This window comes from Hemiscyllium ocellatum, chromosome 19, assembly GCF_020745735.1.
Source record: "Hemiscyllium ocellatum isolate sHemOce1 chromosome 19, sHemOce1.pat.X.cur, whole genome shotgun sequence".
Classification (NCBI taxonomy): Eukaryota; Metazoa; Chordata; class Chondrichthyes; order Orectolobiformes; family Hemiscylliidae; genus Hemiscyllium; species Hemiscyllium ocellatum.
The window spans coordinates 61916928-61931542 of record NC_083419.1 but is presented as its reverse complement, the minus strand read 5'-3'; the positions used below and the strand labels follow the sequence as shown (position 1 = coordinate 61931542).

The window sequence follows — 14615 nt, the reverse complement described above, 5'->3', positions numbered from 1 at the left end:
GATTCCATGGAACAAAACATAAAATAAAAATACTTTTTTTAATTACAAGGATCACCAATTAAAATTCTTACCTACTTAAACAACAAGATCTATCAACCAGGTCTTGTAATGAGCATAAACATTAGTTTATTATTGAAACAAAACTTATTTAATTACGGTGCAACAATTGGTTAATATAGACAGTAGTATAGAAGTATAAACACTTACCTGTTAAACAATTTCCACATGCAAAACACTTTCTCTCTTCTCAAAATGGAAGAGAAATAAAATACATTTTTCTGGAAAGATTGACTCCCTGAAAATAAAAATACTTAGCCAATGGATTATTCTTATCAACAAAAGCACATAAAAAGCACAGAGTCTGGAGTTTGTTGCTCTGATTTCTGACACATGTGGTCAGTTCACTAATCATGGATGGCTGTCTCTGGAGTCTTGCAGGCACGGTTTGCTCAGGAATTGTAAATTTAATGTTTCTTCAATCTCTGTTTCAAAAGAAGGAGTAGATTCACCTTGAACTCAATAAGAGGGTTTTCCACTCAGAATTGAGAGAGATGAGCTAGACAACTTGTTGTTAGTAAGTTTTCCTCCAACTCCACTGATATTAGTAGACTTTTCTCCAACTCAACGTGTTCTCCAGAAGCTTCCCTCCACCTATAAAACAAGACAACCTCCATGTTACTAGCTGCTCAAAAACAGTCCCTGGAATTGTTTCCATTCTCCAAACTACTCATTGTGCAAAAATATGATCTAGGGCCTCTCTACAGAAAAGCAAGCAGTTTTCACCAGTCTTGTGATTTCATGCAAATAAGCATTTTAAAAAAAAACTTGAGAGTCCATATTGAACTTGCAGTTACTTCCTTTAAAAGAACCACTCCAGGTATTTCCATAAAGCTTGAAATAAACCATTTTTCTACAGTCCTTTAAAATGTAAGTTCTTGAAGCAGTACTAAATATCAAGTATCTTTGAAAGAATAAATCCTTATCATATTTTCAAAACAAATCTTGTAATTAAGGAGTTTTGACGAGCACACTGGCTGGTATAGTCAATTGTAGATAGGGGAGATAAATGGAAAAAGGTGAGGTGAGGGTGACTGTCCATGACATCAAAGCTGCAATTGACCAAGTGTTACATAAGAAACACTGGCAAAGTTGGAATCAGTGGAAATTGGAGGAAAACTGTCCTTTCGTTGGAGCTACAGCTAGTGCTAAGGAACGTGGTTGTGGTTTTTGGAGGTCAGTTATCTCAGCTCTAGGGTATTACTGCAGTAGTAGAGGAACTCCGGGTAGTATTCTAGATAGATGAAGCAGCTAAAGATGGTTCAATGTTCTTCCCTCCATCATAAGGTCAGAAGTGGGGATGATTGCTGATGATTACACAATGTTCAGCGCCATTTGCAAATCCTCCCCTTGAAGTTCATGTCCAAATACAGCAAGAGTTGAACAATATCTCTCAGACTTGGGCTGACAAGTGGTAAGGAACTTTCAGTCACACAAGAGCCAGACAATGACGATCTTCAATATAGGAGCATCTAATTACCATCTCTTGACATTCTGTGGCATTTCCATCACTGAAAGCATCCAGTCTTAACCTCCTGAATGTTATCTTTGACCAGCAAGTGAACTGGACTAGCCAAATAATATACAATGGCTATAAGGGCAGGTGAAACTGTAGGAACCCTGCAGCAAGTAACTCATCTCCTGACTCATCAAAGCTTGACCACCTCTACAGGGCACAAGCTAGAAGTGTGATAGAATACTCCTGACTTGCCTGGATGAGTGCAGCTGCAATAACACTTAATAAAAAAATTTGACACCACTAGGACAAAAGAGCTCACTTGATTAACACCATATCCACAAACATTTACTCCCTTGACTTATGACACTTATTAGTAGAGCTACAGACCATGTATAAGATGCACTGCAACAATTAACCAAGGCTTCTTAAACAGCACGTTTTAAACCCAAGGGCAGCAGAATACCTGCAAGTTACGACCTGAGCTAATCACCATCCTGACATGGAAATATATCTCCATTTCTTCACTGTTACTGTTTCAGAGACTTGGCACTCCCTCTGTAATATCATTGTGAATGTGCTTATATGAAATGGACTACAGTGCTTCCTGATGGCAGCGCATCCCACCTTCTCAACTGCTATTTGGGATAGGCAGTAAATGCTGGCCTAACCTTTATCCCATGAATAAATAAAAGTGAATCACTAAAGTAGAAGGTAAAAATGGAAGAATTTCTCTTTTCTCCCATCCTCCATCATTGTTATGGTTCTGGTAATAAACTTACTCATTGTCTTAGGATTTTACATTGGGAGAGGTAAGAGGAAACAAACTCTTCTTCAGTAATTTTTCCCGGATATATTTACCCTCCATTATCATTAAGTTGTATTGCCCTACTGTTCATTAACTTTTGAGTCAGAGCATTTGGTAATCTTCATTGTTGTATGTTTGACTGATCTTGAAACTCATCAGTTAAATATGAAGTAACTAAATGGAAAGGACTACATCTCTAACCAGAAATTTCTGACAGTTTGATTTAGTTTTTGGAGATTTGTTCAACTAACTTGTGTTTCTGGCTCCCTTTTGCTAGTACACACTACCACTGCAACTGGTAAATAGACAAACCATGACTCAATGGATGGAAATATTCCGAACAATCATTGACCGTGATGTTCCTTCTGTAAGTGCTTTTTGAAATGAAATGTTTACTTTGTTGTATTGAACGTCTAATTGTGTGTGTGTGTGTGTGTGTGTGTGCGCGCACGCGCGCGCAGATGGATCAGCAGTTATATTTATTCATTCTATGAAATAAGAGGGATTGAAAATACCAGACATTTTAGTCATACGGGAACTTCCTGTACTGCTAAGACTAGCTTTGAACCTCAGTCTCTCAAGTAATGCATCAAGTTCCTGTCATTGTGCTCTGTCAGAAAAGGATGATTGTTCATTACAGATTATTTTGCCTTTGTTGATGTAGTTTAAAATCACACAACACCAGGTTATAATCCAACACGCTTATTTGGAAGCAGTAGCATTCAGAGCGCTCCTCCTTCATCAGGTAACTTTGTCTACCCCAGTCCAACACCAGCTCCTCTACATTTTTGTTGATCTAAATTCGGGTGACCAACTTTCTGGACTGAAAAGGAGAAAGTGAGGAATGCAGGTTCTGGAGATCAGAGTCAAAAAGTGTGGTGCTGGAAAGGCACACGCGGTCAGAAACGAAGAGCCTACGCTCAAAACGTCTACTCTGCTGCTCCTTGGAGGCTGCTTGACTGGCTGTGCCTTTCCAGCACCACACAAAGAGGCCAGAAATGATGTGACCTTTATCATATTCTGTATTCAAAGATTTGCCTGAAATCTGGATTATGCTCTCTTATTTTGGCTTTTCTTTCCTATCACATTTTTTTTGTCCATTTGTCTGATTCTTCTTTCTCTCTATTTTTCTAATATGTTTGTTCTAATGTTCTTTGCTTTGTATTCTCTCTCCTCTCTCCCAATTGTTCCTTCTGTCCCATCTCTCTTGTTACTGCTTCACTATCTGTCTCATTTGATCGTTATTAGATCAATATAGTGTTTAAAGGAAAGAAATCCAAAACATCATCTAAGTATCTATATTTAGGTAGGGCTGCCATCACTGTAATGAAACAGACTACCCACAATAATCTAATCATGAGGTACATCTGTTAATGAGTAAAAGGTTCGACCAGTGAAACAGATTTTAACATGATACAGAAACCGTTGATATCTCAAAATGTACGTGTTTTACTTGCTGAAAAAAACAGGAAGGCACAACTAATAGACAATGTAAAAGGGAAAGGAAACGTATTTAAAATGTAAAATTAAGCACACATACGGTGAATGGGAAATGTACAAAGAACAGCAAAGAGGAACAAAAGCAAATTCTCAGAGCTGCAAGCAGAGTGTGAAAGGAAACTGCCAAAGAATAAGAACCATCAAAATTAATTCTCTCTTTGCAGCTATTAGGAAAAAGGATAACTGGGAACAATGTGAATTCCTTGAAAATCATAGCGATGATATTGTTAATGAAAGCAAGAAAATCACAGACATGCTTAAGAATTATTCTGCATTAGTATAAACAATGGAAAAAGAGACGCACACACCAACACCACCAGGAAACTATAATGTTCAGTTCGGGGTTGGGACTGACTGAAATTAATACATGCAAAAAAAAAATAATTAGCAGCATATTAGTATTAATAGAATCACAGAGATAACTGAATGACCCCAGGGTGTGGTTGACCAACGATAGCATCATAACTTCTTTTAATTTGGGAAACCATGACTTTAGTTGAGAGTGTGGTGCTGGAAAAGCACAGCAGATCAGGCAGCATCTGAGGAGCAGGAGAATCGATGTTTCAGGCATAAGCCCTTCATCAGGACTTTATTTTGGAAAGTTGCACATGTTACAATATTATTCTGCTGATACTCTTAATTGCCCTAAGCCTCGGCATCTTCAGCTTTACTAATGACCTTCCCTCTACCGTAGGCATGTTCGCTAATGATTGCACAATGTTCAGCACCATTTGCAACTGCTTAGATGCTGTAGCAGTCCATGTCCAAATGCAACATGACCTGGTTCAGGCTGAAAAATGGCAACAGATATTTGTGCACCATGAATGCCAGGCAATGACCATATTCAAAAAGAAACAATCTCACCATTGCCCTTTAACATTCAGTGGCATGATCATCACTGAATAAAGCAACTCACTTAATTTGCAGCACATTCATAACCATCTGCTCCCTCCACCATTGTCACTCAGTACCTACAGTGTGTACCAGCTACAAGATGCATTGTAGAAATTCGCCAAAGATCCTTAGCAACTTTGAAACCCATGACCACTTCCATCTAGAAGGACAAATGCAATGATACATGGGAACATTGCCAGCTGCAAGTTCCCCTCCAAGCCACTTACCATCCTGACTTGGAAATATATTACTGTTCCTTCCCCTACTGCTGGGTCAAAATCCTGAAACTCTTTTCCTGATGGCATTGTGCTGTCTGCCAGGATGTGAATTGCAGCAGTTCAATAAGCTGGTTCACCGCTGCCTTCTCAAAGGCAACTAGGGACAGGCAATAAATGCTGGTCAAGCAAATGAATTTTAAAAAGTGACAGGATAGAACTAATAATAATGTGTACGTGTTGGTGTTTTGGCCTGAAACATTTAGCATATTGTTATGATGCTAACAAATGTTAATACTATAAAAGTGGGGTCCCAGAGTGAAATGAGGCTTTTTGCAGTTGGTGAGAATGATGGTTAGACACTGAACATATTCACACAAGTCTGCCAATGTTCTTTCATCAAAAGGCTTTTTTTTTACTGAAAGGGAAGCAAAACAAAACTCTATATTATAGTTTAGAAAGATCTTAACACAAGTGGCAGAACAAAGTTTTAACTTGCTTCCTAGCAATATCTGTTACAGGTACTGAATCCCAATAAACCGTTGCTTCTGTCTTAAGTCTTTAATACCTTATTTAACAGACTCTTCAGTTTTGAGAGCCTAGAGATTTCTTTCCAATTCTGATGGCCTAAGTCCCTCTTCAGTTCTGAAAGCTCAAAGTTTCCTGCAGATGAGACTTGAGGTTTTACAAACCAAAGTCCTTTTTACTAGGATGCACCTGTTTTCCTGAACTGAAACTTGATTCTGATCTGAACGAAAAAAAAATCTCGTGAACCCTGATTTCCTTGATAACAGTGCAGCATTAACTACTACCCTGAAGATGTAGTGATGGTGTAACACTTAGTTGAATATCCAGAAAATTTGAGAAATGTCATAACTTTGTGACTAATCATTTACATGAGCGAATGTGCAATATACTGTATGCTATAGAACAAAAATAGTTGAATGCATTCTCAGCTGTTCCTTAACCTTACAGGAAACATTGCAGGTAGATGAAGATGACAGACCTGAGCTGGTATGGTGGAAGTGTAAGAAATGGGCTTTGCACTTGGTTACAAGACTCTTTGAAAGGTAGATCAAAAAATGTATTGTTTAGCGCATCTAAACTCGTGTATCCTAGAAAGTCAAAACATCCAGCTGTTAATTGATTGCAGGATTTTATAATTGTAATCATTGTTAATTGATTGCAGGATTGCATAATTGTAATCATTGACCCATTCCAGGAATAAATGATTTTATGTTAAAACTTTCAGATATCAGCCCTAAATTTTGTCTTTCCCTCTTTTGAACACATGTCCCTTTTTCTGCATTTAATTTAAGGAGATGACATGAGAACATCTGTAATTTTGTTTCACACGAGTGTGTTGGAAAGAAAGAGATAAGTTGACCCACTTCGCCCATTCCATCTTGAACACACCCCATCCTCTGTCTCTCCCATCACACAATGTCCATCATTTACCTCCTTTAGTTTAGGAAAAGAACTGTAATTCCTTTTCAACCTCTCCCCTAAGGCGGGTTCCAAGAGACACTGGCCTCAGTCAATTCACTGGTATCAATGAGCAATGTTGGCAGAAGGTGATTTATGGAGAACTGGCAGAAGAAAGCAAGTCACATAACAGAGGCTCCAAAAGGGCACACTAAAGATTCACTTGAAGCAATACAACATGGCTGTCGACTGTTGAAAAAGTCATTGGCATTGACAGCTGACAAGCAGATATTGAAGGAAAGCTAACAGAGGAAGGGACTTGAATCATGAATTATAATTCATGAGCCTGAGCCTGCTCCTGCCCCACCGAACTCATCTCCGCGTACCTTGACACGGTTCTGTCCCCTTTAGTCCAAGAACTCCCCACCTACGTTCGGGACACCACCCACGCCCTCCACCTCCTCCATGATTTTCGCTTCCCCAGTCCCCAACGCCTTATCTTCACGATGGACATCCAGTCCCTGAACACCTCCATCCCCCATCACGAAGGACTCAAAGCCCTCCACTTCTTCCTTTCCTGCCGCACCAACCAGTACCCTTCCACTGACACCCTCCTTCGACTGACTGAACTGGTCCTCACCCTGAATAACTTCTCTTTCCAATCCTCCCACTTCCTCCAAACTAAAGGAGTTGCCATGGGCACCCGCATGGGCCCCAGCTCTGCCTGTCTCTTCGTAGGATATGTGGAACAGTCCATCTTCCGCAACTACACTGGCACCACCCCCCACCTTTTCCTCCGCTACATCGATGACTGTATCGGCGCTGCCTCGTGCTCCCACGAGGAGGTTGAACAGTTCATCGACTTTACCAACACCTTCCATCCCGACCTCAAATTCACCTGGACTGTCTCAGACTCCTCCCTCCCCTTCCTAGACCTTTCCGTTTCTATCTCGGGTGACCGACTCAACGCAGACATCTACTATAAACCGACTGACTCCCACAGTTACCTGGACTACACCTCCTCCCACCCTGCCCCCTGTAAAAACTCCATCCCATATTCCCAATTCCTTCGTCTCCGCTGCATCTGCTCTCAGGAGGACCAGTTCCAACACCGTACAGCCCAGATGGCCTCCTTCTTCAAGGACTGCAGATTCACCCCAAACGTGATCGACGATGCCCTCCACCGCATCTCCTCACTTCCCACTCCTCCGCCCTTGAGCCCCGCCCCTCCAACCACCACCAAGACAGAACACCACGGGTTCTCACCTACCACCCCAGCAACCTCCCTATACAGCGTATCATCCGCCGTCATTTCCGCCACCTTCAAACGGACCCCACCACCAGGGATATATTTCCCTCCCCTCCCCTATCAGCATTCCGCAAAGACCACTCCCTTCGCGACTCCCTCGTCAGGTCCACACCCCCACCAACCCAACCTCCACTCCCGGCACCTTCCCCTGCAACAGCAGGAAATGCAAAACTTGCGCCCACACCTCCTCCCTTACTTCTCTCCAAGGCCCCAAGGAACCTTCCATATCCACCACAAATTCACCTGCACCTCCACACACATCATCTGTTGCATCCACTGCACCCGATGTGGCCTCCTCTATATTGGGGAGACAGGCCGCCTACTTGTGGAAAAATTCAGGGAACACCTCTGGGACGCCCGGACCAACCAACCAACCCAATCACCCTGTGGCTCAACACTTTACCTCTCCCTCCCACTCCACCGAGGACATGCAGGTCCTTGGACTCCTCCATCGCCAGAACATAACAACACGACGGTTGGAGGAAGAGCGCCTCATCTTCCGCCTAGGAACCCTCCAACCACAAGGGATGAACTCAGATTTCTCCAGTTTCCTCATTTCCCCTCCCCCCCACCTTGTCTCAGTCGATTCCCTCGAACTCAGCACCGCCCTCCTAACCTGCAATCTTCTTCCTGACCTCTCCGCCCCCACCCCACTCCGGCCTGTCACCGTCACCTTGACCTCCTTCCACCTATCACATCTCCATCGCCCCTCCCCCAAGTCCCTCCTCCCTACTTTTTACCTTAGCCTGCCTGGCACACTCTCCTCATTCCTGATGAAGGGCTCTGGCCCGAAACGTCGAATTTCCTGTTCCTTGGATGCTGCCTAACCTGCTGTGCTTTAACCAGCAACACATTTTCAGCTCATGAATTATAAAGGCAAGGTATAAGACAAAAGAATCAGCAGCACCAAAGAACATGGTTATCTGAGGCTTGTAGTCTGCAATATCCAATGCACATTGGCCTTCAAGTTATCAACTGTCATTAATAGTGTTCCACTTATTATTGGCATCATTGTTCTTGAATACTAGGGTCATTGTACTGCATGCAGATGTCCAACTACCCCTCTTTTGACTGCTTGCAAGAAAAATGCCTGGCCACGTGCTGCACAACTTAATAACTTATTCCAGAAATTGGTAACTTTGAAAAGAAGCACTTCTTGTCATCTGTTATTTCTGTCCCTTCTTTGGTCTGGTAATGAAAAAAAAACTCTAAATGCCCTCTAAATGGCCTATCAAGGAGCTCAGTTGTATCAACCGCTAGAATATCTCAAAGCAGGAATGAAACTACAGTGGCCCCTTGTCGTCAAACTAGATACCAGAAACGATAATGGCAAATTCAATGGTATTAATCCTGTACAGTTCGCCTTAGGAATATCTGGAGGCTTGTGCCAAAATTCGGAGAGTTGTCCCACAGACTAGTGAAGCGACAGCCTGACAGTGACATAGTAATATGTGGAATCTTACTTCATACATAGGCTCTCAGAAAACACCATCATGACCTGTCTCACTGGCAGGATAGACCCAGCAGAGGTCACGGCACAACAGCATACAGTAAGTGGAGAATTGCCCTGGGGTCCTCAACATTGACTTCAGTCCCATGAAGTGTCATTGCATCAGGTATAATGTAGGCAAGGAAACCTCCTGTTGATTGCCAACTGATGAATCAGTACTGCAATAGCTTCCAAAATATAACCAGTTGTTACTAATGTGGTGAAAAAGGTGTCAAGTATTCAAAATAATTTGTGTTTCTAAAATGCATTAAACTTAGAAAACTATCTTGAGAAAGGAGGAGCAGAAGCTCAGTACACAATACCGGGGAGTAGTTCTCTTTTATATCCGGACAGATAGCGATCTATTACTTTAGTGTGTTTTTCTCCATGAAAAAACAGTTCATGGCTACCACCTTGCTACCAGAGAAACTGGTTGCTGTTAATATCGAGCATTCCAGTGATGAGAGCACTCACCTCATTAATATGTTCAATTTGGGAAGAGTGAAACAGTGAAATTGAGTAAGATTTGTGAGAGATTGGTGATGAAATGGGGTCATTCCCAATGTAGTGAGTTCCAACTCTCAAAATGTTGTTGTGGCTAACAGCTAATCAGAGACAAAATGATTCACGCAAATTGTTGGTGATTGAGAACGAGTCAATTTGCTGTGACTCCCACTTGTGTCTTGTAGCATATGACCACAGATTGACTTGGGCAAAGGCCATACACAAGCTAGTTGATCAGAAAAGGTTTTTGGTGGAGGAATATTCCACAGAGAAAAAGAGAGCATTACGGAATTCATAACTCAGGGAAATACATGGCATTTCACCACGCTGGCCACTACCACATGGCTCTTTGACAACAGAAAGCTCAATTCTGGTTCTGATCCAGAATTGATAGAAATTGTGTAAAGACCTGAATAAAACAGAGATTGTCTCAAAGCCTGACTCGTACTCTATTAGTCTTGAGATAAAAGGTTTGGGTTTTGCTGATTGACTGCAACAGCACTTCTGCTAACTCCAAAGCAGCTTTTTCCTGAAGTTGCATTGTTATTTCTGCTCCTTTATGAATGTATCTCATGAACTGAATAGATTTATAGGGGACACTGATTTTTGTCTCATAAGTTAAACCAAAAGTTAAACATTTACATTTAGATTACAACCTGTTTAAATTCATTTTTATTTTGTTATAATTTGACCATGACATTTTCTTATGTTTTTAAAAATCACTTTCTCTGCAGATATGGAAGTCCTGGGAATGTAACAAAAGAGTACAATGAGTTTTCAGAATTCTTTTTTAAAACATATGCTGTTGGTATTCAGCAGGTAAGAGCATTATGATTGTCTTGAAATGACGTTTTTGGGATGTTCAGTGTCAACTATGTAAAATTGGTTCTGTATCCATATCTGAGTTATTTAATTGTTATCTGCTCTGTGTCTAAATTCCAAAATCATGCCTCCAAAGTAACAAATTAGCTTTTGGAATACAATGGTTGTTACGTAATCTGCACCAGCAATCTCACACCAAAAAGAGATAAATATCAGTTCAATTGTTTTAATGGTATTATTGGTTTTATTTGTGTAATAATTGTTGGCTAGAACATAGAGAAAACTCTTTACTTTGAAGATAGCACAGCAGGCTATTGTTTATTTCCACTGGAACAAAACACATGGGTCTCAGTTTAATGTTGCACGAAGGAACACAGTTCTGACAATGTAGTGCTCCTTCAGTACTGCATTGATGTGTCAGTTTACATTGTGTTCAGCTCTTAATATGGAGTCACATCTCGTGACTCAATCACGAGCCAAAGTAATTGAAGTATTACAGTGAGTACTGGCTTTATTTACAAGGTCATTGGGGAATTTGTATGTTTTTTATTTCAGACATTCTGTCTACCTCAAAATCATTACATTTCACTATCTATCCCTCTGCTAACAGGAAAGATGAGAGAAGCTTAAATTTCAAGCCTGGCAAACTAGCAGTTTAGTGAAGACTTCATTGGTGCACAAAATCTTAAATGATATGCAGGTGAAATTATTTTTATCAGGAAGTGAGATAAAAGAATGACTGGAAATAAAGACAAGTTATATTTTGATTATGTATCAAGAAAAGCTTGTATACTTATAGCAAATGTTTGGAATAAATAACTAATCTGACAATCAACATGCTTAATTTATAATTGGAAGCATGAGATGTAGAAAATATTTGAAGAAATGTTCTCGAATCTAGTAAAAGCTTAGCTGCAATCGAACGCAATCAGTTATCCATCTGAAAATCAATGTAATCAAAAAGAAAAACTGCTTTAGACCACAGTCATTTCCTCCTGATTTTGAATTGTATTTGAGGAAGTTATCAGCCTAATTAATTTGCAGTGTGTCCATTTTCCAGGGGTCTGGGCTGCAGCATGTAGGGTGACAGATACAAGAGATGAAACAGCATGCAATCTATGATTGTTGGTTGAATGTTCATCGCTAAGTTGTGCAATTCATTCTGTTTTCTTTATCCCACTTTTCTGCTCTCTGAGGCTGTTACTGTAGATTACCTTTCACTGGGATGCCAAGTTGAACACTATTTTCCATATTTCGGCTTTATAATTGAGTGCTGGAAGTGTTATCCATATGGAGTTTATTGGATCTCCCTTAGGTCATCTCCTTCAGCTGAAAATGTGTTCAAGGGCTTTACTTACATATGTTGGGCAGTTCCTCCAAAATTTGGCACAGTTTTTCCCTTCTCTTCATGTCCCACCCCGATAAATCAGATTTAGTGAGTTTGAGCTAGGCACTGACCTAAATGTTTGCCTATTTCTCTTTTTTTTTCAAGTTATAGGTATAGGGGATATGTCTACCCCTGGTTGACACCATAAATACCACTTAAAGGAAAGCTAGTTAAGGACATGAGAGAGAAAGTGTGTACAGATATAGTGATGCGTCGGAGAAGGCTCATGTGAAGCATAAAGATTGACAGAGGGCTTATGAGACAAATGATTAGTTTACGTGCTCGAAATTCGAGGTAATAACATCAGTGTTAATTGTCATTGATTGAATCCAATTGTTATAGAATTAATTTGTTTCCAGTGAAGAAAACAAATTATGAATTTTTTTGACACTGCAGAATTGTGGCAGGAGCAGCTTTTTTTTAAACATCACTAGAATCTCAGATTTCAAATTTAAAAACCAGCCCATATAATAAGCTTAAAACTCAGCATTCATCCAAGCACGATTTTCTCGTTAAAGTGAAAACGAGACATCCAAGTTGGCCTGCCCTATGTCTAATTAGATAGTGTGCTTCATTGGCAATGTTCTCTTGTCCCAGGTGTTACTCAAGCTGATCGATCAGTACCGACAGAAACAGTATGTTGCACCTCGTGTACTGCAGCAAGTCCTTAATTACCTGAACCAAGGTGTCAACCACTCTCTCACATGGAAACAAATGAAGCCACACATTCAGGTAAGTAACATCTGTGCCTTGTATATCTGTGCTTGCTGCTAATTTTGTTACATTTGTACATTGTTACTTGCTGGCAAAGGATGAAACTCCAGTTATTGAAAATCTGGTTCTTTGCTGTTGGGAATGTTTCTCTAAAATTTAGATGTTTTTTTCTCCATTGGCCTAGGTGCACTTGGGCTTGTTATAGTTTCATGGCTTCCATTAAAAATGCAGTAATGGAGTGTCATCCGACAAAATTGGACATTGAACAATACAAAATATTAGGGCAGGCAGCAAAAAAAAGGCTTTATGTTTTAAAGGAGTGGAAGAGATGGAAAGGTTTTCTGGAAGGGATTCCAGAAGGTAGGGCCTAGACAGCCGAAGGTTTGAGAACCCCCATTTAACATCAACTGATGCAAATCAGACTGGAAATTGATTTGAGTAGCCTTTTCATGTATTTGAACTTCTCTTTGAACTACAAATAAGTGATGCATGCTACTTGTCTTTTACGTAATCCTCTTTGTAATAGTAACCTTTACATGTCAGAAAATTAATAAGGGGAATCATGTGGATGTGGTGCTTAAACTGAATTCACCAAACTCATAGATTGTACTGGCTAGTTTTAGACACTTTTATTCAACTAGTTCAAGCATGTGACATATCTTTGCAGCAGATTTGACTTGAATCTGGTCCAGAGGTAAGGATGCTACCACATACTGGTTATTCCTAGTTTGTTGACCTGACAAACTTCACTATTGATCAGTTCTTAATATACCAGATATTGTTGTTGAAAGATCACGCAGAAAGTCCTTCACAAAGTTAAACTTTTATTTGCAAACAAAAGCTGTGACAATCAGAAAATGGCTTCCCAACTGCCCCCAATTCTTGGGACCATGACTGTTTATACTTTTCTAGTTCCTGTGCTTATGTGGTGTCATTAGCATAGCCAATCAGCTTCTGCCACACTGGTCAGCTACTTTATACTTAACCTATCACATTACGCCAACAGCATTAGCTCCTGTATCACTCGCCTATCACAGTGTTGCTACCATTGTCTTCAGCATAAGCTCATTTATTGCTTATCTGTTACATGATCCTATGCATGAATTGCTCCATTACGTTAACTATATAACTGCCAAATTAACTTGCATATATTCTATAATATTAAACTACTAGTATACTCAGCTGCTTATTTTCGCTCTACAGGGCCTAGTGCCTTGTAGAATATAAGGTAAAGGAGACGAATTACGCCATTTGACCCATAGAGTCTGCTTCTTCATTCAATCTTAGCTGAAAGGTTTCTCAACCCCATTTTCCTACTTTTTCCCCATAACCTGTGATCCCCTTACTAATCAAGAATCTCTGGCATAACAGCATTCAATGACTTGGCCTCCACAGCCTTGTGCAGCAATGACTTCTACAGATTCACCATGCTCTGGTTGAAGAAATTCCTCCTCATCTCAGTTCTGAGAGGCTGTACTCTCTAGTTGTGGTCTCCCGAGTGGAAACATCTTCTCCACAACCACACTATCCAGCCTATCAGTATTCTGTAAAATTTGATACGATTCCCCTCATCTTTTGAAACTCTATCTAATACAGACCCAGATCCTCAAATGCTTCTGCATTCATTCCTGGGATCATTGTTGTGAACATCCTAATTGGTCAGAAGGCAGTTAAGAGACTGTGGGTTTGGAGCTGAAAATGTGTTGCTGGTTAAAGCACAGCAGGTTAGGCAGCATCCAAGGAACAGGAAATTCGACGTTTCGGGCCAGAGCCCTTCATCAGGAATGAGGAGAATGTGCCAGGCAGGCTAAGGTAAAAGGTAGGGAGGAGGGACTTGGGGGAGGGGCGATGGAGATGTGATAGGTGGAAGGAGGTCAAGGTGAGGGTGATAGGTTGGAGTGGGGTGGGGGCGGAGAGGTCAGGAAGAAGAAGCGTGGGCGGCACGGTGGCACAGTGGTTAGTGGGCGGCACGGTGGCACAGTGGTTAGCACTGCTGCCTCACAGCGCCTGAGACCTGGGTTCAATTCCCGACTCA

General features: G+C 40.9%; 1 protein-coding gene across 1 annotated transcript in view; it reads left to right on the top strand.

The window, feature by feature from the left end:
- ipo8 (importin 8) overlaps positions 1-14615 on the top strand; it is a 103762-nt gene that overhangs the window by 39913 nt on the left and 49234 nt on the right. Inside the window, exons 6-9 of the mRNA XM_060839996.1 lie at positions 2599-2688; positions 5906-6000; positions 10392-10476; positions 12464-12598. Coding sequence (XP_060695979.1) covers positions 2599-2688; positions 5906-6000; positions 10392-10476; positions 12464-12598 — 405 coding nt within the window. The remainder of the gene's footprint in view (positions 1-2598; positions 2689-5905; positions 6001-10391; positions 10477-12463; positions 12599-14615) is intronic.